This window comes from Schistocerca cancellata, chromosome 9 (genome assembly GCF_023864275.1).
Source record: "Schistocerca cancellata isolate TAMUIC-IGC-003103 chromosome 9, iqSchCanc2.1, whole genome shotgun sequence".
Taxonomy (NCBI): Eukaryota; Metazoa; Arthropoda; class Insecta; order Orthoptera; family Acrididae; genus Schistocerca; species Schistocerca cancellata.
The window spans coordinates 326,033,589-326,059,182 of record NC_064634.1 but is presented as its reverse complement, the minus strand read 5'-3'; the positions used below and the strand labels follow the sequence as shown (position 1 = coordinate 326,059,182).

Sequence of the window (25,594 nt, the reverse complement as noted above, 5' to 3'; positions counted from 1 at the left end):
CTGGCACAATGTTGAAGACTAGTTACTGTTGCTACAACGGCATGTTATCAAGATTTAAGTGAGTTTGAACATGGTGATCTAGTCGCCACACAAGCGATAGGATACCGCATCTCCAAGTAGCAATGCAGTGGGATTTTCCTGTATGACCATTTCACAAGTGTACTGTTAATATCAGGAATCTGTTGAAACATCTAATCTCCAACACAGCAGCAACCAGAAAAAGATACTGCAAGAATGGGACCATTTGATGACTGAAGAGAATCAGTCAACGTGACAGAAGTGCAACCCTTCCGCAAATTGCTGCAGATATCAGTTCTGGGCCATCAACAAGTGTCAGCATGCGAACCATTCAACGAAACGTCATCAACAGGGACTTTTGGAGCCGAAGGCACACTTGTGTACCCTTGATGACTGCACGACACAAAGGTTTAAGCCTCGCTTGAGCCCGTCAATGCCGACATTGGAGTTTTGATGACAGGAAACATGTTGCCTGGTCGGACAAGTCCTGTTTCAAATTGTATCGAGCAGATGAATGAGTAGAGGTATGGAGACAATCTCATGAATCCATGGACCCTGCTTGTCAGCAGGGGATTGTTCAAGTTGGTGGAGGCTCTGTAACAGTGGTGAGTGAGTGCAGCTGGAGTGATATGGGACCCCTGATACATCTAGATATGACTCTGACAGGCGACACACACATGGACATCCTTTCTGATCACCTGCATCCAATCATGTCCACTGTGCATTCCGACAGATGTGGGCAATTCCAGCAGGACAATGTGACACCCCACATGTCCATAAGTGCTACATAGTTACTCCAGGAACACTCTTCCAAGTTTAAACATTTTTGCTGGCCACCAAACTCCCCAGACAATAACATTATTGAGCATATTTATTTATTCACATGCCTAGATCACTATGGCCAAACTGAGGAGCAAAACTCCAAGGTCATGGAAAGTGTCAGTACATGAAATTACAATATAAAAATAATAACAGATAAAACAAAATGTTTATGAACCCAAAAGATGCCAAGCCACAAGTTTAAGTAAACGCAATCAACAACATAAAATAGGAATTAGCTAATTTTTTAAGGAACTTCTATACAGAATAGGAGGAGTGACCCACGAGGAAACTAACTCTTCAGTTTTGATTTGAAATCGCATGGATTACTGCGAAGATTTTTGAATTCTTGCGGTAACTTATTGAAAATGGATGGATCAGTATACTGCACACATTTCTGCACCAGAGTTAAGGAAGTGCGATCCAAATGCAGATTGGATTTCGGCCTAGTATTAACGGAGTGAAAGCTGCTAATTCTTGGGAATACAGTGTTATTGTTAGCAAGAAATGACATTAAGAATATATACATCTAGAGAGGCCAATGTCAGAATACTCAGACTAGTGAACATGGGCCGTCAAGAGGTTCACAAACTTACACCGCTTATTGCCCGAAATGCCTGTTTCTGAGTCAAAAATATCCTTTGAGAATGGGAAGAGTTAGCCCAAAATATAATAAATATGACATAAGTGAATGAAAATAAGCAAAGTAGACTAATTTTTGTGTCGAATGATCACTTACTTTAGATACCATTTGAATAGTAAAAATGGCAGTATTAAGTCTTTGAACAAGATCCTGAATACGAGCTCTCCACGAAAGTTTACTATCTGAACACCTAGAAATTCGAATTGTTCAGTTTCACTAATCATATGCCCATTCTGTGAAACTGAAATGTTTGGTGTTGTTGAATTGTGTGTTATAAACTATAAAAACTGAGTTTTACTATGATTTAGTGTTACTTTATAGACATAGGCTTCCTAACTGCCAAGGTGCTGCATGTTTCCTAACCTACAGCTGCGAGACACTGCTCTCCATTCAGCTCTGACAGTTGGTCAAATCTACTGCAAGGTGAGGATCTCACTAGACTGCCCACTGGCTTCCCCACTGCATTCCGCCCAATGAAAATACTTTGAACAAATCCGACACCATAACCCACTACTCTCAAATCTATAACAAAACCCATACTTCTCACTCTTGGTAAAATTTTAAGAGTTACGGAAAGAACTAAATGTCTACATTACCTAAGTTCAATTACAACAGTAGAACTATTTAAAGAACTAACAACAGTGGTCTCAAAATCCTCTCTCTACTAAGAAAGCAACAGCTTTTATTAATACCACTAAACCACAATTAATATCAATACCGCCAAAACTTCACACAATTTCTTAGCTGAAACCAAAAATTCAAGTGCCCACTGGAGCACTCAACATAAGTAAAACAGTGAATGAAAATCTTACTGAAATATTTCACTAGACACAATACGAAAGTCAGCTGAAAACTACCGCATGAAATTTATTAAACGACTTCAACATGGAGACAACTCTAAAAAACACAGTGGGTGAATGTTTCCAAAAGTTTATTAATGTGTTATTTCACCACAAACAGCAAGAGACACCACTGAAAACTACTAAATTTAATACCTCTATAACCATGCACAAAAAACTTTGTCATAATTTAAGTTTTAAGAACAGCTGCAGCTACAACTGCACGCCACCAAATGTAAACATGCTACTAATATTTGGATGAATAATTGAAAAATACTAAATTTAATATTTGAGTACAGTGGACACAACTTTGACAGTACATAGCTTTATAACCAGTACAGCTGCAACTGCACAGTGCGAAATGTAAACACACTATTGAGGCCTGAGACTTGGATGACCGACATGAGCACACTCACGAATAACAGACCACTCGGGTCAATAAAATAGAAAGAAAGACTTAGATGAATGAAAAGACACTAATAATTTTCTTTCACAGCAAATATTAACACAATTAAACTTTAAAATAAGTATCTGAAGACTAAAACTTTATAAAATATTGGCGAGCAATTTCAACAGCAGTCCATTGTACGTGACGTGACACCAAAGGCGCCTTGCAACGTGTTGATCACGAGAGATCTCCACCCCCTCGTACTCTTACAGATTTATGGACAGCCCCACAGGGTTCATGGTCTCAATGCCCTCCAGTACTACTTCAGATATGAGTCAAGTCAATGCCATGACGTGTTGCGGTACTTCTGGATGCTCGTAGGGGGCCTACACGATATTAGTGAGGTGTACCAGTTTCTTTGGCTCTTCAGTGTATCATAATGTTATATCAATGATAGCACCACATTTGCACAAACCAAGTCATATCTTCATAATAGGAACCAGAGTGTCACACTGACACACTGTGTAACAGGAATGTATGAACATAACATATAGGGTCCTATAAGGATTGATAGTGAGTCTGCTCTTGCTCTTAACATAGATGATTGATCTTCCAATTTTTGAAGAATAGTGCAAAAATTGCAATGTTCGTTGATGATGCTAGCACACTAATCACGGAGCCAAACTAAACCTTATAACACACAGCTCAGACCTAAAACTGGTTCACTGTAAACAGTTTAATTTTTAATCTCACAAAGATTCATACTGTGTGATTTAAAACAGAAAAATGATCTCCTACCACCAGAAGGCAACATTAATGATCATACTCTAAATGAATCACAGAGTGTAAAATATGTTGGAGTCAAATCGGATAACAAACTATAAGCAGCATTCAAACAGAAAAATGAGCTGGAGGCATAATTACAGAAACCAGTACCTGTATATTAGAAGTAATGACCCTAGACACTTGTCCCACTGTCACACAAAGCGGCGAATGACTGTCTCGTAAAATTCCCAGGGCTGCGATATTAACTAGTTCCGCATGTACAGCTGGACGTCGCCGTCCGAGGTGAATCGTTTGCCCCTCAGAGCCTTTATAAGGGACCAAAATTGGCATAACCACAGGGAGAGAGGTCCGAACTGTATGGGGGTGGCCGAGAACCTCCCATCTGAATTTCTGCAGGAGTGTCGTGACTGTGTTGGTCGTGTGAGGCTTTGCATTATCGTGGAGCAGAATGACCTCACGTGCGAGATTATCTGGTCATTTTGATTTGATCGCTTGGCGAAGAGTGGTCAAGGTTTGTGAATAACACTGGGCATTCACTACTGTCCCATGTTGCAGGAAGTGAATCAGAAGCCAGCTGTCTTGGTCAAAGAAGAATGTCAGTATAACCTTTCCTGCACCTGTGTGGACATTTGATGCGTGCTGCTGCTAGCTCCGTATAGTCACGTGATGTGCACGTGTGCCCTCTAGCCCAGGGCTGTAAACATCCACACTCTTGTCGGAACCACACCTCATGACACACGCCACGATATTACCCTCCTGTCACCGGTTTGTGCATTCCAGACACCAGCTCATTTCTTTTTGAACGCTCCTTATAAAGTGGCATTAATGCTTAGATAAGCACAATGAGATATGGATTAAAAATTAAAAAATCATTGAAGTAAGACCTATATTTTTCCTTTCATTTGTCTGTCATGTACATGTTTAAATAAAATGCTATCTCGGAGTTGTAACACTTTTAGATTGCTGTTTTGAATATAAAACATTGCATGTCTACCCTGAAATTAACCTACTTTTAAAGTTCCTACAATTTTTTCATTTACTTCATGTTTTTGTTTTTAAACATTGCAATTACACTTTGGGCAGATATTGATGCTTTTCATACACATTTTCTGCAGACAGTTTTTTTCCATTTCTCACAGATGCTGATGGTCTTGTTTCCTTTGCACCTTCCAATTTGACTCTACTTTTGCTTTTTATATTTTTCTGGTCCTACAGCCACTTCTTTGACTGACTGACTTACTTTCTTCTCCCATCCTGCTCATAGTTGTTTCCCTTACGAGTTCATTTAGCAGCTGAAGAATGAATCCCATCCTCGTAGGTTAGTTGACTGTAGACAATGCATGCATTTATTGCTGCCATATCTAGGATAGTGTGAAAGACATGTACGAGCTATTGCCAGATAGCAATCTTAGTTGAACATTTACAAATCATTTGGTCAATGATGTCCACACCATACTCTGTGGTGTTACAGATGGTATCACTTTTTGGTTTCTTCTTTTTTTCACTCACTGCTAGTTCAGGATGTAGTTGGCTGAGAATAATGGCATTCTTAGGGCCAAATGTACACTGCAGTTGATCTTAGATTAACACAAAACTTGGAAATCTGCGTCGTATAAATGTAAATCTCAGATTATATCACCATGAAGTAGATAAACTCGGAAATCTGTGTTGTATAAATGTAAATCTCATAACTGTGAAGTAGATCAACTATGACTGGTAAAATTTCACAGATCAAGTCAAACTCAATTGGAATCGTCAATTCATAACCTAATGGCGGTTACAAAACAATGTTTTTGTTTTGTACAAATGAGTTAAAAAGAAGTAAATAATAAAGAAGTCGTTATTAACACAAGTAATGTTAAATAAATATGTGAATTTTGCACCCCTCACACTGTTGCTCAAATTTTTTTTACCTGTAAGGTTAGGTTAAGATATCGGTTATGTAAGTAATGAATGCAAATAATAACTGATTCCATAACAATTTGTAACTAATTTGAGTAGTTTAAGACATTTTATAGATGAAGCCGCAGTGTCAGACAAAGAAATTAGAAACATATGATGTCTGACAGCAGCCAATCAATACTGAACACCTCTCACAAAAACGTTCTCTAGGCTTGAAAAGCATTAGCTACACAATTCACATTAAATTTTTAACTATGAAATACATACTTAAACAGCTTTGCTAACTGCACACACATTGATGAATCAGACTAGCACCATGCAGAAGCAAGTTGCTCTGTAACTCTCAGATTGTAAAATAATAACTGCATCAGTTACTTGTGTTTTGATGCTTAACACAATGTGTTTTGAGAATTTATTCTCATTTTCAAGTGCACTTGTTTGCATGAATATGTTTGCATGTGTGATTTTCTAATTCTTTTGCATCTTTTTGTGGTTGGACTGCAATCGGAAAGCCAGACAAAATGAATCTTTGAATGTTTTTAAATGCAAATGTTAGAAATGTACTGCTTCTTTTCATCACATTTTCAGCTTTCAGCTCATAAGCACAACACTTTTAATGTCCATGTCTACAAAAAAAAAAAAACTTACCTAGTGTTGTTTTGTTAGCCAATAGACATGTGCAATAAGAAAAAAGCAAGGCACACTATTGCATCTTGTGCATGCCAACAAAGTGAATGATTATTGAAATGTCAAAGAAACAGAACTGCATAAAGGTATACCTCCATGCAGAACAGATTTCTTGTTTTATTAGATTGTCAGTGCATTAGTCTTACTGTAGTTTACACAATTTCTCACGTTGTAATCTTACCTATGATGCATCATTCAGTGTGTGGCCAATAATAGCAATTTACTTACTACTAAGGCATAGAAAGGTAATCCAAATATACTTGGATGCCACTTCTGCAGCTATTCAAAACTTGAGTCCGTATCTGTCAGCTTTGCTTGACATAAATTAATTAGCCAGCACCTTGCTTTGTTTGGAAGCAACTGCTCATCAACTGTAATATCTTCACATGGCCGGTAACAGCCACAGTATTTTTGTCCGAGCTTGTTCCATATTTCAGAAATAAAAGTCAACTCATCAGCAGGGGTGCTCTGATTCTGGAATGACTTCTCATCACAGAGGAGGAATCTGAAAAGTTCACAGAAATTGTCTCTTGACATTCTATCCCTGATAAAATTACGCTCCCATAATGCAACCAATGGCCATGTAAGGAAACATCTTTAGCACAAAAAGCACCTATGGTCTCCAATTCCTCCAACAATATGGTCTAAATGGTGCTTTTTATTTCTTCCCAAGCACATGATCCTGTTCATTATTATTATAATATGCAGCATAAAAGATGCAGCATCATCCCATCAGAAAGAAGTTGGAAGGCAGTGATGATAGTCATCCACTCAGTGGCAAGAATATTCAGTCGGCACTCTCTCTGTCTCTCCTTCAGGACATACAAAGCAGCCCCTCATCCAGGAAACTACATGTTAATGACCTCCCATTCCATTTCTAATCACCACCGAGCGAGGTGGCGCAGTGGTTAGACACTGGACTCGCATTCGGAAGGACGACGGTTCAATCCCGCGTCCGGCCATCCTGATTTAGGTTTTCCGTGATTTCCCTAAATCACTCCAGGCAAATGCCGGGATGGTTCCTCTGAAAGGGCACGGCCGCCTTCCTTCCCCATCCTTCCCTAATCCGATGAGACCGATGACCACGCTGTCTGGTCTCCTTCCCCAAAACCAACCAACCATCTAATCACCATATTCACTGATTTGCATGTTGACTCTTGATACTGTTGTTTGAACAATTACAATGGGGAGATATTTGCTGATTACATCCCTTCAATCTTGCTATCTTCATTGTTACTTGTCTCTGGTAGGAAATCACCATTAGTACCTCATAATTCACTTATGGATACAACAACCAGCATTGAAATCTTTCCGATCGTGTGTATATCATCATCCAAGGGAGTGATTGTTGATAAAAACAATACGCGATGCAAGTATCTTTCTAACTGTAAGAACAGACATATTCTAAAAAGGAGTCACTCCACAGGTCAATTGAACCCTCCTACTGTTCTGTGTATACCTAATGAAATTTCCATGAAATCATGAAAATTCAACCAACTGTAGTACACTACCGTCAAAAATAGAAGAAATGAGGAATAGTCACAAATTTTGGTGAAAACTCGTTAAAAACTGAGATCATTAGCGGAAACAGAGCGTTATCGCAGAAATAAAAGTTTCAAATGTGCCTTTTGACCTCTTTTGTTGTTCTAGTGTTAATGGCATTTGTTGCCTGTCTCAAATGAAAAGTGATTTACATAATATATAAATAAATTTCTTGTACACTTTGCCTTTACATTTAGGTTTCAGAGTGGAGTTATGTATTCTGGAGTGAAAGTCTTTCACAAACTTTGTGGTCATTAAGCAAAAACTGAGAATTTTATAAAAATCAAACAACAGTTAAAAACCAGCCACATCTACTAAAAATTGTCTGAGTTTTTAGGTTTAAAGAAAGAAGATTTCCAATAGAAACGCCCACTGCAAACAAATCTTTAATTTTGTGGCACATTTATTATTGTTCTAAATCAAGTGCAGTGTGGTTGTAAAGATGTTAATCTGGCAAGAGGAGATGAACAGCAGTTATTTAATGTATCTGAGAAAATGGTGGTTAATTTTATTACATTGGACTCAGCTTGAGCAAGGAAATGGCTTGTAGCAATTTAACTACAGATCTTTATTAATGCACTTTCTAAGAACTGGTACTATCTTGATTTGTTCCACATCCCTGAATGTTGCCTTCATAACAGATCTATGGAAACAGATAAATGAAGAAATGGATGATTGTTGTGGATGACAGTAAATTTTGTAATATGTTTAATGGTTCAAATATACTAAAAATCTCATACTGACCTGTACCAATTGTTAGTGTCCTGTAAGGCATGGCACAAGGAGGACCTGTTGTGCCCAGTGGACAAAGAATTGCACGTGCTCTCACCATATGATGCTGAGTTGAAGCCCTGAGCTGACTAGCCAACAGCTGAGCTAAGTGGTCATCTGTAGATGAGTTAGGCAAAGAGGCTGCAAATATAAATTTCATATTAATATTGCAAGATTTACAGAAAATGGAGGTCAAATTTATCTGACTTCCTCTGTCTGTTTTTGGCTGGTGTGAAAATTTTTGCAGTTATGTACTGTAAGAACTATTAATGATTGCACAAATCAACAGATACAAATTTTCCATTTCCCAGAGGCTTGATAAAAATCAAGTGAAGTCCACAGATGTTATTGTCCATTTGAATTTAATAATTCCTCCAATTGTGTTTCGATATTAATGGTGTCAAAAGAAAACTGATTATTTTTATTGCACAAAGATCTTAACTTTTTTTAATGGAGTAAAATATGCAACTACATCTAATTTAGAGAAAATGACAAGAGATATTTGTTGAGAAGTATGTGGTTTGATGCAAGATGAACCACAGACACACTTCTTCAGCATAAATTACATTAGTACATGGTCTGAATATCTCACGAGCCTTGTAGGGACTACAGTCTTTCTGCCCCATGATTAAATTTATCCACATGCTTTCTTTGCTTCCTTATTTGGGCTTGTTCCATTTAATCTACTGATACTGATTTACTATTTTTCATTGATTACTATGATCAGCCATCTCCCCACATATAAACTGTTGCTTCACATGTAGCTCACAAATAGGTACCCACCTATGCTGTTACGTATTCTGTGGCTTACTTTGACACTGCAGATGTAAACAGTTCAGTCTTATAAGATTTTCTTTCTAGCCTTGTTATTGTCATAGACTAGCAGTGAAAAAATTTGTTCCATTGCCTTGTCCATCTTTTGAATTAGTATTTTGTTTGTAGACGGCGCAGAAAGCAAGTGTTCACTCGGTTTACACTTATTGTTCTAGAAGTGAAGGATTTGAAACAAACACTTCTTAAAAAGCTTTCGTATTATTAATTTAGGGGGAATGGAGACCACTCACCTAATAGCAGAAGTGCTGAGTTGCTGATTAGCAGACACACTGTGTGTATGGTACTCCAGCCTGGCGAAAGATATCTTCCAAAAGCTAACAAGTTTTCATTATCTTTTGTGTGTGCCTGTCAATGACTCAAGGCTTCTGCTATTAAGCGACTCATTTCATTTACTTCGAAATTATTTACATTCTGCCAAAACTGTCCCTACTATATTTAAATCTTTTATGTTTGTACTTGTATAAAGTAAAAAGCTAACTAAAAGTCTATAGCCTGATCCTTGTGTGTCAGGATTTTGAGGAAAAAATTAAAATTTAATCATGAGTAAAAAGTTCAGCTACTGCCACAAAATTATGAGTAGGGGTTCAAAGACTGAGCTTTGTAGTGATAGATTTCACAGGGGCAAATGCAGAAACGAGGCTGGAGCTGCATGTAACGTAGAGGGAATAGAACAATAGACCGGCAGGATGGGAGATTCTGAGCACTTTAGGCACAATTAGAGTAAGCTAGACTTAAACTGGACAGGCTATGGACAGAGAGGGTGGAGAGATGGGAACCAGGATTGGCAGAAATGACATTGGGAAGAGAATCCACCCAAACAGTTTTAATTTGAATACTGACAATAAGTCTAACCAACTATCAATAATACAGTGGAGAGGAGCCTTCAAATAGTTGAAAGATAAGGGAAGTCTTCCAAACTGTTTGAAAGCTTAAAGTTGGCAGAAACGACAACAAGTATAGCCTTCTGCCATTTTGCAGTAGTCACAGGTAAGGTCTAGGCTTGCTTTGGGTAGGGAGTATCAAGTCAACAGGATTTTTAACTCAAGCACAGGACTTAATGGAACATATGACTTACACGTATTGTGTGAGGATTCTACATACAAAACTGGAAGTAAATAAATCCAAGATGTTTGCTGGTAAGAAGAAAAACTGACTGTGGCTGTACATAAAATTGTTTTCCTGTATTTAAAATGATGCAAGAAAGTCTAACAGTCACTCACACGTAACCTTCTCCAGTTGAACTTCTCTCCGAATATTCAATTTTCAAAGGCTTGAATTACTACTGCATTTAAGTTTTCACATGCAGAGATACAGCAGAAGTTCAACGTAACTTCAACCCAAAAGTATCTCCGTAGTTATGTGTAAACACACACACACACACACACACACACACACACACACACACACACACACAAAACTTCTACCAGTCCTTGTATAGAGACAATAAACTGCAAAACTTTAGAATGTGGACAATGGTTAGTAGAGTTCAAAGAGCAGTTCAGCAGCATCAAATGGGTTATAGTATAGTTAATAGAAGTGCAGCAAACAAACAAAAATCAAACAAAATTAAAGTTACGTGGTGTTTTATTATAGAGGAAAAAAAAGCAGGGAGGCAAAAAAGGTGCAGACTTTGCGGCAAACAAGTTTTTTTCAAACAAAAATCCAGAAATTGAAGTAATCACAGACTTTAAAAAATACACAAAAAATACTTTATGGAAGTCTTCAGGTGTATGCGCTGTTATTCTCACACAGTTATGAAAAAGTAGAAGGCCTCTGTAAGCAGTTACAGAAACACAAAATTACAGCAAACCCCACCAAAACATGATGACAAGGGTTTTAATGCAAAATTAAGACAAAAACTTCAGAACAATTAATCAGTAGGAAACTTCAGATATGATACTAGCAGTTACAGAGGTCACATGTTAGTGGAATTCTAGAAAAAGAACAATATGTGTAACCTTAACATTCTGTATTGAACTGGGGACATATAAAGAACGGAGAGGCTTTGTCCCACCATAGCCCTCAGTGGTTCACAACCCCACAACAGGCCACAGCAATCCACCCACACAATCGGCAGCCCACACCAAACCTGGGGTTATTGTGCAGTTCAGCCACCAGTGGGGACATAGCAATTACTATTTTGGCAAAGTGTACTGCCAAACAGAAGTATTTAATAATAATAATAATAATAATTCACTAATGCCACTAGCACCCTTAACAACTCTCTCATGTCTATGCACACTGCTTCTGACAGGTATTTTTATGCACAGTCTATATTAAAACACACAGTAATTGACAGCGATGTGGTATTTTATTGGAATACAGTCTGTATCGGCATTTGTTTACATGAATTTTGAGAAACTAATAATTTTGACTTCAGTTGTTCATCATCCGATATTCGCAGATTCAATTACACCTAGTCAAAACTGGAGACGTGCAAGCAAGAAATAACAATGTAGACTGAAATCTTGTAAAATATTTTATTCAGTAAACTACTGGGCTCTTTCTGTCGCAATTATAATAAAAATGCTTCTTGAACAAAATAAAAATATAACAAACATGCCTCACTTGTCTTTGTCACCATTTCTGTGACCATGAATTCAAAAGTCTTATATTTCCCAGTTACAGGCATACCTCTTACGATTAAGTCCCAGTGTACATTCACAGCTGCCATCCACGGAATTTCATAAGTGTTGTAAACCAATAAGAAACCAGGATAGAGCAACAATGATGTACATACTTTTAAAGATTTGGGGGGGGGGGGGGGGGGGGAACCTTATAATTTTATTCTATGGTATTTTCCAGTTACAAAATTACTGAGAACCTACGTGGAAAAACAAATAATTCTATTCAAAACCACTTGAAACCTGAAATACATATCTGTCAACTCAATGGCCCTGTATCATTTATGTGTATATGCAACTGTTTTAACTTAAGTTTCCTTAACCCATAAAAATGCCATACCTTAAATAAAATGAGGAAAATATTTGCTTGACATTACACAGAAAAAAAATCATAAAAGAAAAGCATTTGCAATATATGTATATGTATAAAAAATTAAAAAATAAAAGTGAAAATCTATCCCCACAAATTGTAGAAATATTCCATGTAAAAGAGTAATGAATAAGGAAGGCCAAAATTGCTAGTAGTGTACTGTGCAAATTAATACTTACCACAGTTCACTTATGTGCAACATCTGTTCGAACCTTACTCAGTAACACTACTTTGTTTTCTGTAAAGCTTTATTTGTTTTGTAAATTTTCTATTACTAGCTGATTGCCAGTGTTTCCACAAATGTGCTGTATTATTTACCACAAGAATGCTTGGCATATATTCCTGAGACGTTCATAAAACAACCACTCTCAAACACAACTGAGATTCATCATTTATCTGAATGGCTTGGAAGTAGTCATCCTCTTGGTCTTATTTAGACTGGCTGACATATCCGCAACGGATCACTGAAAATGATGAGCTCAAATTTTCATTACTATCAATGTCACACAAATATTAGTAACACATACCAGTTTTATTGCAATGCTGTATTTAGCACAGCAGTTGAAACACTGGAAATCAGTAATCAATGTATAATGGCAAAGTCTATTGCCAAATAGAAGTCTTTAATAACAAAAATCATTGTTATTATTACTATTATTATTAGCATTAAAATATTTCAAAAATGGCACTAGTACTTATTAACGACTCTCTTGTGTCTATGCACACTGTTTCTGGTTCTGTTTCATTCCATGTATTCTACAATTTAGTGCACGATACCCAATGTTAGCATTACTTATTTCCTGAGCACTTCTTTTTCAAACTACATTTTGTGGCTTAGGTGCACAAAACTACAGGGTGTTTATAAATAAATATGAGGTGTTTAACGCTTTATAATATTTATTGCATTAAACTTACAGTTGTAAATGATATGTCAAATGAAAGAGCAACTCAAACAGTTTTACCAAGAACCTTATAAATGTTCAATGTGAGCACCATTTGTGCCGTATCCTGGCGGAAAGTATATGGGCCTTTCTTTTTTGGTGAACCTACTGTAACTGGCACTTCTTACCTTGTTACACTAAAGCAATGGCTCTTCCCTCAGTTGGAAGAAAATGAGCTACAGAACTTCATTTTCCAGGAAGATGGTGCACCACCTCACTGGCATAGCGAAGTACACAATTGGTTGAACTTCACTGTACCCAAGCGCTGAATAGGCCGCAAGAGGCCCAATGATAGGGCTTGCTTTGTGGAGGCCTCCACGTTCACCCGACCTGACGCCATGCGATTTTTTCCTTCGGGGCTTCATCAAGGATCGTGTGTACATGCCTCTGCTACCAGCAGACCTCCCTGAATTAAGAAACTGGATTGAAGCAGCTGTTGCTACAATCACTGAAGACAAACTTATCAACGTTTGGGAAGAACTCGGCTATAGACTTGATGTGTGCCGTGTGACAAATGGTGCTCATATTGGACACTTAAAAGGTTCTTGGTAAAACTGTTTGAGTTGCTCTTTCATTTGACATATCATTTACACTACTGGCCATTAACATTGCTACACCGCGAAGATGACGGGCTACAGACGCGAAATTTAACCGACAGGAAGAAGATGCTGTGACATGCAAATCATTAGCTTTTCAGATTATTCACAGAAGGTTGACGCATGTGGCGACACCTACAACGTGCTGACATGAGGAAAGTTTTCAGCCGATTTCTCATACACAAACAGCAGTTGACCGGCATTGCCCTGTGAAACGTTGTTATGATGCCTCATGTAAGGAGGTGAAATGCCTACCATCACATTTCCCACTTTGATAAAAAGTCGGATTGTAGCCCATCACGATTGCAGTTTATCATATCGCGACATTGCTGCTCGCGTTGGACGAGATCCAATGACTGTTAGCAGAATATGGAATCGGCGGGTTTAGGAGGGTAATACGGAACGCCGTGCTGGATCCCAATGGCCTCGTATCACTAGCAGTCGAGAAGACAGGCATCTTATCTGCATTTGCAAAAACAGTTCGACGATGTTTGCAGCAGCATGGACTATCAGCTCGGAGACCATGGCTGCGATTACCCTTGACGCTGCATCACAGACAGGAGCGCCTGCGATGGTGTACTCAACAACGAACCTGGGTGCACGAATGGCAAAATGTAATTTTTTCGTACGAATCCAGGTTCTCTTTACAGCATCATGATGGTTGCATCCATGTTTGGCGACATCGAGGTGAACACACATTGGAAGCGGGTATTCATCATCGCCATACTGGCGTATCACCCGGCGTGATGGTATGGGGTGCCATTGGTTACATGTCTCGGTCACCTCTTGTTCACATTGAAGGCACTTTGAACAGTGGGCGTTACATTTCAGATGTGTTACAACCCTTGGCTCTACCCTTCATTTGATCCCTGTGAAACCCTACATTTCAGCAGGATAATGCATGCCGCACGTTGCAGGTCCTGTACGGGCCTTTCTGGATACAGAAAATGTTTGATTGCTGTCCTGGTAAGCACATTCTCCAGATCTCTCACCAACTGAAAACGTTTGGTCAATGGTGGCCGAGCAACTGGCTCATCACAATACACCAGTCACTATGCTTGATGAACTGTGGTATCGTGTTGAAGCTGCATGGGCAGCTGAACCTGTACACGCCATCCAAGCTCTGTTTGACTCAATGCCCAGGCGTATCAAGGCCGTTATTACGGCCAGAGGTGGTTGTTCTGGGTACCGATTTCTCAGGATCTATGCACCCAAATTGCGTGAACATGTAATCACATGTCAGTTCTAGCATATTTGTCCAATGAATACCCGTTTATCATCTGCATTTCTTCTTGGTGTAGCAATTTTAATGACCAGTAATGTATAAATGTAAGTTTAATTTAATAAATATTATAAAGCATTAAAACCCTGATATTTATTTATAAACACCCTGTATATCTGTGAAAATTATCACACTAATGAATACTTTAAAAAATCTGGATATAAATATATTAAATTAGGGATTTCTCCACCTGTTTGTGGCTACATAATATGAAACTTTGCTTTGGCTATTTTCCTTTTTCATTTCTTGCCATTTCCTTCATCTTGTGTACCATTGTATCCTAATTTGCTGATTGTTATGCCCCTTTTACTTCTTGTAACTTCTTCCTCACTCTCTCTTATATTTAATTAAAGAGCTATACATTTCCAAAGATGGTGAAACTATCTGCTCCTGTATGTGTGCTAAAACCTGCTGCTGAATGTTAGGTAGACTTCTTTCTACATTTGTTCAGTTTATCTTTGAGAAGTTAATATGTTTAGAGGAGGAGGAGGATATTAGTGTTTAACGTCCCGTCGACAACGAGGTCATTAGAGACGGAGCGGAAGCTCAGGTGAGGGAAGGATGGGGAAGGAAATCGGCCGTGCCCTATCAAAGGAACCATCCCGCCATTTGACTGAAGCGATTTAGGGAAATCACGGAAAACCTAAATCAGGATGGCCGGAGACGGGATTGAACCGTCGTCCTCCCGAATGCGAGTCCAGTGTGCTAACCACTGCGCCACCTCGCTCGGTATATGTTTAGAGATGATTGCTATATAATAGAGATTGACTCACTTGTTTTCTTCATCCTTATGCCCAGAGGCATCAAAAACTGGGTGAAAGAAGCTATAATTTCTCTGTGGCTATTGTCTTATAAAAATTACTTACTTGAGACCACTGGTCAATTTCAACACAATGACCATTACTAATGATGCTTAAGAGAACAAGAATGAACCATACTATAAAGTGATAGTTATCTAGTTATGAACGCTAAAAATAAAAGAGAACACTATTTACACATACACGTGGCGTTGGTAGAGTATACACACTGCCAAAAATAAAATCCATAACCCTCCTCCTTATACATGGATATGTATCTACTTAATACATAAACCTACGCCTTTCAAATGCATAAATACGTACATAATACATAACACGTTAGTACAGATATGATTATAAAATATGTAGACCCTGATCTATAACACAATACCTTACCAGAGGATTGTGTATCAACATAAAATGGTTCACATATTGTAAAATACAAATATGTTTGCTCTACATGCACATACATCAGACTGGCAGTAAAAGCACCAGCATATTGTCCTATTCAATGTGAAAATACCCAGACATATCCTGTGTGTGTAACGTATGCAAATATGCTACACTAGATAACAAATTAATACTGACAATCAATAGAATGAGATGTAAGTTGTACAGATTAACAGCTTACAACTACTTTCAAATAATGTACAGAAAATTATTATGTAAATGCATAATGACATTTGTTATGGGTAAATGCAACAAAAACATGACGTGTATAAGGGACACATAGACATGTATTTCAATATGTCTAGATTGTACAAAATTAGCCTTAAGTAGCCAATCTTAACTGCCTGTGGTTATGCGGAGAAATTAACATACATATGAGTATGATGTTCGTTGTTCACTTTCTTCCTTTCTCATGCAGTTGTTTTGGGATATGGTCAGCCTTAAATGTGCACAGAACAATGTTTTTGCATTCTGATGTGTTAGGGTATATTTATGAGCACAATATTACATTGACTTACTGTCAGCTAGTGAAGTTTTGTGTGCGAGTTTAGTGTCAATATCTTTAATATTTGTTTCCACACTATTCTGTGAAACATATTACGTATCCGTATAGATACAGACAAAGACTGCAGCAGAAGAAGAGCTCTTGAGAAGATGGGAGAGGAAAATATAAAGAAAGATTTTTGGGTCCGTGTATGAGGTGAGGCAATGGAGGATAAAGAAAAACAAGGAAGCATTGTATAGAAATCCTGACTTGGTGACTGAAATTGAGCATAACAGATTGAGATGGCTGGGCCATGTAGAGCGCATGTCAGAGGACTGAGCTGTTAAAAAGGTTTACATAGGAAATCCAGGCCGCAAAAGGAGTAAAGGAAGAACCCTGAAACTATGGCTGGAGGGTGTGGAAAATGATTGGAGTCAGGAGATGGAGGAAACAGTCAGAAAATCGTCAAGATTGGGCTGTGATCATCAGAGAGGCCAAGGCCCTACATGGGATGTAGCGCCAAGGAGTACATAAGTAAGTAAGTATAGACACAGAGTATGATTATCAATTTCGCTCTTGACAGCACGTATCTTTTACCAATGTCATATGTATGACCTTATGTTGATATAAGTTTCATTATTTTATCTGGTTTATGAATAAAAGATCATGTTTGTTATCACTTTACAATACGTTCTCATAGGTGTCACTGGTATGTCCACTAGGCACATTTTATACTGCCTATGGGTGAGCGAGTCGAAATTGGGCAGGACAAACACACACATGCACACACGCACAGAGAGAGAGAGAGAGAGAGAGAGAGAGAGAGAGAGAGAGAGAAATGTTTCTAGTCTGGTTACTATCTTTCATTACCATCATTTTGACTACCCACTTCTTGCAATTCAATAGTTACAACAACGAAAACCTCTACACAACTCTCCTTCATGGGCATTTTGGTAATAGGCAACAAGCTTTGGCCTGCATCATTATCAAACCTTTAAAACTTTTAACAACATTTGAACTTTACGTGCATATATAAACATTGCTTACAAAGGTGTTGAAAAATTGTGAAATATTACTGACAAAACTCTAACCTGAAATTTCCACACACTCTCTGCCACAGACTCTTGTCATCTGTCTCCCAAAATTGCTATTGTTATTAAATAAATTATAATTAAGCTGTTTCTTTGTACTCATAATATCAGCAGTAGCCACAAATGCAAGAAGCACACTTTTAAATGTTCTGAAGTCCCATAATTACATATTTAGAACAGACATCAGTATCTTAAATAAACGCGTTCAAGGCTCTCTCTTTGGGATATAAATTTAAGAGTGTTTTCTTGTCTCAAATTGCTGAAGATACATTGCACTGAGAACACAACCCATAACATAAGAAAAACAACATAAGATGTGAAGTACTTACATCCTGCTGTGAGGCCTTTGAACGAATTAGCAACATGTGACTTCTGGAGTCCATTGAGAACAGCGTTATCGGTTACTTTAGAATTATCATCCTGAATGTTTTCAGGGGACTCCCTGCAACCTAACTGCTGAGGCCTAACAACAGATGTAAGTGGATGGCCTTGCCTTGGTTGTAAAATTGGTGCCGACCTGCAATGAAAACCAAGAGGGACAATATGAATAATTGTTTCCAACAAATGCAAATGAGTGAGTAATAGTTCTAACTTTGCCTTCTTTGTGTGATATCTACTGTGGTTCAACCGGAGTCAGCAGTAGCTACATGGAAGAGATATGGATTGAAGAATGAGAAATAGGGAGCTGGAGGGAAGAAGAGAAAAAAGTTGGGAACACAGAAGTGCCAGGTCATGAAGGTACAAGCATGATTCTACTAAATGATGGTGTCGTAAGATTCTCTGCCCATGTAAAATCAACGGCCAACATAGCTGCTATTACTTCTACAATAAAAATTCCTCTTGATACAGTCTTGAAATCTGTGGTTGATATGCAAGAAACAATGACTTAGGCAATAATACACAGAAGGCCTCGCCAAAGCCTTCACAGACAAGCAGAAATATTCCCCCCCCTCCCACACCCACCCACCCACCCACCCACCCACCCACCCACCCACACACACACACACACACACACACACACACACACACACACTTCATACTTCATACTTCATACTTCATACTTCATACTTCTCTTTCTCATCACTGTACCACTGTACTCACAGTTACTGACCCATAATCAATTTCTGAAAATATAAAGTACTTGTATAGATACAAAATTTACTTAATCAAGTAGTGGCAGGAAGAAACACATACAAAGTCACTGAAATAGGTAAACTTTTCGGAGCCCTTGGCTTCTTCTTCTGACAGAAGGACTGAAGGGGGAGGAGGACAGATGAAGGAAAAGGACTGGCGAAGCTTAGGAAATGAGGGATCAGAAAAGTCGCTCAGATCTTTAGGTTGGGGGACACTTACTGGAGGAAATGACAAAAGAAAGACTGATTATTGGGTATTACACATGACAGATTTGAAAATCTGAGAGCTTTCAAAGATGGAAGATAAGGGTAATAAGAAAGACAGAGATTATTGACAAAACATTGTGCACAAGTTAATAAGGGTGGAAAGTTAAGTGTACTGTATGTGGTTGGGGAACAGACAGGTCAGAAAATAAAAGATACAGAAAACTAAAAGGGAGTGAAGAAAGGAATAGTTACTAAGGAGCAATGCTGAGAGCAAAGAAATTATCACAAACTAAAGCCAGGTGGGTGGTGGCAACTGAGGACATAATGCCAGTTCTCACCTGCTAAGTTCTGAGAAACTGGCATCCAGGGGAAGAACCCACATGGCATATGTGGTAAAACAGGCACAGAGGTCACGACTGTCATGCTGTAGAGCATGCTCTGCAACAGGATATTGTGTGTTGCCAGTATACATCCTCTGCCTATGTCCATTCATACAAATTGATAACTTGGTGGTGGTTACGATGTTGCAAAAGGTCAAACGGTGTTCTATCATTCTATCCATCTATACATACAGAAATTAAAGTCCCCCATTACAGTTTCTGTCTGTTTTTTTTTTTGGGCTAACATCAATAACTACTGGAGGGATTTCCACAAATACACTGACTTATTCACGATAAAGGTTTCAGTGTACAGAATTTATAAAGGTTTCACGGAAACTGCCTGAACTACAATGAATTAATGTCCGCCACTCCTGTGAAAATGATGAAATTGCCATTTAGTGGCGGATGTCAGATCTCATTGAAATCAGGACTGATTCCTGAGGGAGACTTGCAAGCACAGAGCTTGGCATAAGGCCATCCAATTGCAACACTCAGTCGATACAAGCTATCTCAACCAGGAGGCTGGGGTGAGCTACTGATGACTTCCCAGCAACTGGCACTGAGGGATATATTAGATACTTCAGACATAGCTCATGTCAAACTCTACTGAGGCTGGGTAGAGAGCACTGCAATTGATTGGCTGGCTGGCTGGCATGTCGCCGTACCTCATGCCAAACCATTGCAGCAGTCAGGTGGGCTGGGTAGTGTGATAGCTTGTAGCGCCCATAACTGACATGAGATATCAATCCAAACACCAATTAAATACTGAGCAGATAACATTTGTGTCTACTGACAACTTTCCTGCTCTGCTTAAACTGTATAAGTTATACAATACTGCTATGCCAGAAAAGTCAACCGGCCGTAGATACTTAATGCTACCCATGCAAAGCCAGACCAGGTTGTTAGTACTATCTATACCACTTCTATATCCTCCTTCATGCTATTTCTTCAGTTGTCTACAACCTCCAGCTGCATACTTATGTGCAGAAGGCAGGTTTTTTTTCTTTTTTTTTTCTTCTTCTTTGAGTAAGACGCAAGTCAATGCTTTCGCTTATGTAGTTATCTATTGCATTTGTCTTGAGGATGTACATTATCAAACAAGACCAATACAATGTATTAATGATTTTGTATCTTGTTGGATATTAACAGTTACCAAAAATATTTTAAAACAATTGTGTCATCTTCGATCTTCTATTTATAAATTTCACGGACTTATATTTATCGTCTCAGCAAGATTCATGAATACAAACACTTTTCATTATAACTACGTGACATGTTACAGTTGGCAAGAAAATGATACACGTACCCATATCGTTCTGTTTTCAAATGAGAGCGACTATGTGACTCTGACGAAAAATCGCCTTTTACTTTCTCCCTGCTGGCTATAGAACCGGAACAGCTGCCACTGCTTTCACTGCATGCAACAGTCATTTGTAGTGACATCACACTGCTTAGCCACTGTAAAATAAATGTGACATACAAACCCATTAACAGAGTAGCAAAAAGTAGTACATAATAGTTATACATGGCAGCAAATATGCTACTTTCTACACAAGACTGTATGTGGGGTAACAAACCTGCTCCTGTTCATGGGGGGAAGCAAGGCGTGCAGCAACCTCTTGCTCCCTGAGAAACTGACGTAAAGATGGTATCATATCCGGTGGAGAACGATACTGTGCTTTAACAGAGTCTGGAACCTAATGGCACAGTAAACAATTCTATATTATCAGAATTGGAATAGTCGAAGGATTATACTGCACGAAAAAAAAATAATAATAAATAAATAATTGTAACTGGTGCACTAAAATACAGCAATATTACACAACATATTGGAAATTTGTTGCAGCTTAAACAACTTACAATAATTGTAGGTGCATGTTAAGTTCAAAAAAGGCTAATTAACATGTCCAATTACCCAGACCTAACTTACATTAACAATATTATATTGGCAATACGCACACATGTAGGAAGTCATTTCTGATTTATGAAGGTCATGTGAAAATTTCCCTGCTTGGCAGCCATTTTTTTTTTTCAGGTAAAAAATGGACCTAGATCAACATTTCTCCATCTCTAAAATGTGGTGTTGGTCTGCCAAATTCTGAACAACTGCTGACATAACTATCCACCCACAAATTCTCTGGATGTGAGAGTAAGTGGGAAACATAAAGTGGCATATCTGATAAATAGGGTGGAACTTCTAACAATTTCAAATTCCTCAGCTTACTCACAACCAATTTCACTGTGCTGAAAAAAAGAGACTTTTTTTTCACAATACAGAACTCTCATCTCATATTTTTTCATGTAGTTGATCCAAGTGGACTTGTGTAGTATTCAACAGTTTTGTTTCACCAATTGCTACAAAATTAATAGTGCCTAGACCAGTGTTTGTTCCACAGTAACAAATGGACTCAGAAAAGAAATTTTTAATGACCTAAACATAGCTGGGAAATTTATTTTCCCATTTCACTTTGGTCAGTATCTACAATAGTAGTACCTGTTCTCCATAAAACTTTAGCCTGAAAGATAGCAAGCCTATTTTGCTAGAACTATACAAAATGAACTAGGCAAATAAAAATGAAATTACCCTGGCTTCAAGGTAGCCAACACATTCATTCATTTTTTCACAGGTGTTGTTGACTACAGTATATGAGATATACGAATGTCAACGAATATAAAGTTGGTGCACATCAAGGATCAATGCACATTGGCTCTGTCTCACAAGATGAAGTACCAAAAGAAGAAAAAGACTAAAAAATTTGAACTATGCTGACACTGGTGGTGCCCCTGCTAAAATCTTACAGAAGAGTGCACCAAACTAACTGAAATACTAACATACTTATGTGACTGCTCACTTCAAGCAGATACATTTTCTGATGTATTACAAAACATCTAAGGTTATTCTTGTTTATAAAAAAAAGTGTGTGTGTGTGTGTGTGTGTGTGTGTGTGCATACCACGAGAGAGAGAGAGAGAGAGAGAGAGTGTAAACAATTACATACTCAATACTCATCACAGTTTCCTCCTGCATTTCAAAAATATTACAAAAAGTTGTGTGTGACAAACTTATGGAATCTGAAAATAAAAACAGTATCCTAAGTAATCATCTAGACATATCAAAAGCTTTTGACATGGTGGATCATTAGATTCTGCAGTCAAAGCTTGTAAAATATGGTATTCAGCATCTATGCAACAACTGGATCAGTTCCTTCCTGAGCAACTGTAAAGCAAGCAGTGTGCATCAGGAACACTGAAGTCCACCAAAAACTATTTCTGGACACTATTAGACTGTAAAGTAATTTAATATGGTGTCTCTCAAAAATCAGTAGTGGGACTTCCTTCTGCTCCTTCTGTAAATAAATAATCTACATTTAAGTGTGGATGCTCATAAAATTACCATATGATCATATTTGCAGATGACACCACAGTTCTACTAAAAGGGGAAAGTAAGGAAGAATTACAGCAATTGGTAAATATTGTCATAAAACAGCTGAGCACAGAATAATCAGTTTGGGGAAAAAACCTATTGCACTAGAATACTGGTATTCCTCTTTTACCATGTATCTGAAATATGGGAAACCTTACATTCCTCTTTTACCATGTATCTGAAATATGGGAAACCTTACATTCCTCTTTTACCACGTATCTGAAATATGGGAAACCTTACAATCTTAAAAATAAATGTAATAGGTAAGGACTGTAGATTACAGGCGGAAAAAACAGTGATATTCATCACCACTTTAACAGGCATAAAAAAAACTTACACTGAGCCAAATCAACACATCCTGGTGCAAAACTGGTACTTTCTACAAGGGAGTTAAATTTTACAACAAACTTCTAGAAAACATAAAAGCATTACTGGGATCAAAAAATTCAAAAAATCTTTTTAAAGTCACATTTACAGGATCACAGCTTTTACTTTACACTTTTAATTGACTTGTCTAGTGTCTTACACATAAGCTGCTTTGTAGACAACAGCACCAATAAAATACAATCTGCAGCTTCTTTTCTACCCTAAAACAAACAGTATGGAAAGGTTCCTCTACTGATAAAGTGAATCTTTATGAGATTTTGTGAGAGGGAAAACCTTTCATTACAGCAATCTTTGGTAGGTGCCTTTAAAAGTTCATCAACAATATCTCGTTTATGTGGTTACTGTATGTTCAACACTTTTTCTAGTTCAGTTAAATACTACACTCAGGCACAATAATGCACTACACACTACTTTAGTTGGGGAGAAATGTATTTCTCCCCCAATTTAGCACAGCATTCAAATTATGACAATTCAATGAAGCTTTATGTTTCGTTTGTACAGCAACAGAAATATGTTAAATTTTTTTGTTGAAGTTGTTGGGCACTTCATCATAGGTCAGGGAAAAAAAATCAGGTTTTAACATCCCATCAACAATAATTAATAGGACTGAGCATTAACTTGGACTGGACAAGGAGGGGTGAAGGCAATCGGCTGTGAATGGAATGGTTGTCACCAAAACACTGCAATATTTCAACAAGACATAGGCTCAACATCTTTGGACAACTGTGTCAGATGTTGGTAGACACTCTGTACTGCACTAGCTGCCATAGTGAACTAGAGCACAAACAACAGCTTACTGGTATGTTCCACCAACAGTTGACATCCTAAGCTGCAATGCATAATAAGAACGCTGCTAAGTTTTAGTGACATTGTGCTCATGAAACTCAGCAATGTTTGTTATAGTAAGGGAGTTTTAAAGAGTACAAGTATGAAGCTATTTACTTACCCTGACCCTGTTCCTCCCAGATAAGTGAACTTTTATTCTGAAAGGAGGATACTGCCTGTGTGCTTTGCGCATAAAATTTATTTTTACAGCATCCTGATCTATTGGACCAGAATACTGCTCCCACAACTTCAGCCTTTCTGAAACTCTGCATGACGTTAGTAGATGTGAATCCTGTTGAGTATAACAAAGACATTACAAAACTGCTAAAGAGTTAATATATGCAAATTTTAGACATGCAACAACAATTAAGAGCACAGTCATTAATGTAATGTAACAGCAGTTCTAACAATACGTCATCACATGGAAACAATATTTGAGACATCAAATCCAATGTTGGTAGGAGAGTTCTGAAACAGAAGATGCTATTTTCCCAATGTGGATATGGATATTTGGGATTATACAATTAAAGAGAACACAGCTAAGAAATAAGGAAACGGAGTCTTGGACCATTTGAGATTTGGTATTACAGAAGAATGCTGTAGTAGTAGTAGTAGTAGTAGTAGTAGTGTGGTCTTACTAGTAGATGACACTAGTGGTATATTTGTCAAACTGAGCCCAATATCTGAATTTGCAGACATTTAAACTGTATTTTGTGAGCTCAATGAGTGACAACATGCCTGACCCATAAGAAGAAGAAGCCACAAGAATTCAGCACTGTTTGGAAGAAAGTAATTTTAGTAATTCAAGAGATAGTGTAGACTCTACCAATGCATGTAATGAATCGAAAAGTGATGAAAAATAATGTATTTTTGACTACTGGAAATCTGAACACACACAACAAACTGCAGTGGTGCAAAAACTTACTGATGAGTAGGGACCAGAAAAATTACCATTTTGTGATAAATGTGAAATAAATGCAAATTCTGCCTCAAAATGCGAAATTTTTTAATGGACATTATTTCACGGTGAATTGTATCCAGATGAACTATTTTATCAGACAGCTCGAAACAACTTATTTTTGGCAAATAAATATCAAAAAGTAACCAATTTTCAGTTATTGGTATTGCACATCACCTGGCAAAGCCCAATTAAGAAAGAACCTGTCTGCAAAATAAAAAGTGTACAAACGTGACACTCTCAATGATCTGATGCCATGCCGAACATGGGTAGTTGAATGGTCTATCTAAAATACATGCCATGTAATGTAACGTACGACTCAGCTGTGGGACATAGCATTTTATAACAAAGAAACACCTACACTTGCTTGTTCAAAAGATGGTACAATGTGCACACTTATAAGGTGACAATTTAGGT

General features: G+C 37.9%; 1 protein-coding gene across 1 annotated transcript in view; it reads right to left on the bottom strand.

Moving 5' to 3' along the window:
- LOC126100544 (PHD finger protein 12) overlaps positions 1 to 25,594 on the bottom strand; it is a 71,665-nt gene that overhangs the window by 16,769 nt on the left and 29,302 nt on the right. The window contains exons 8-12 of the mRNA XM_049911162.1: positions 24,341 to 24,511; positions 21,162 to 21,281; positions 20,891 to 21,042; positions 18,194 to 18,381; positions 8,369 to 8,536 (exon numbers count right to left, since the gene is read on the bottom strand). Coding sequence (XP_049767119.1) covers positions 8,369 to 8,536; positions 18,194 to 18,381; positions 20,891 to 21,042; positions 21,162 to 21,281; positions 24,341 to 24,511 — 799 coding nt within the window. The remainder of the gene's footprint in view (positions 1 to 8,368; positions 8,537 to 18,193; positions 18,382 to 20,890; positions 21,043 to 21,161; positions 21,282 to 24,340; positions 24,512 to 25,594) is intronic.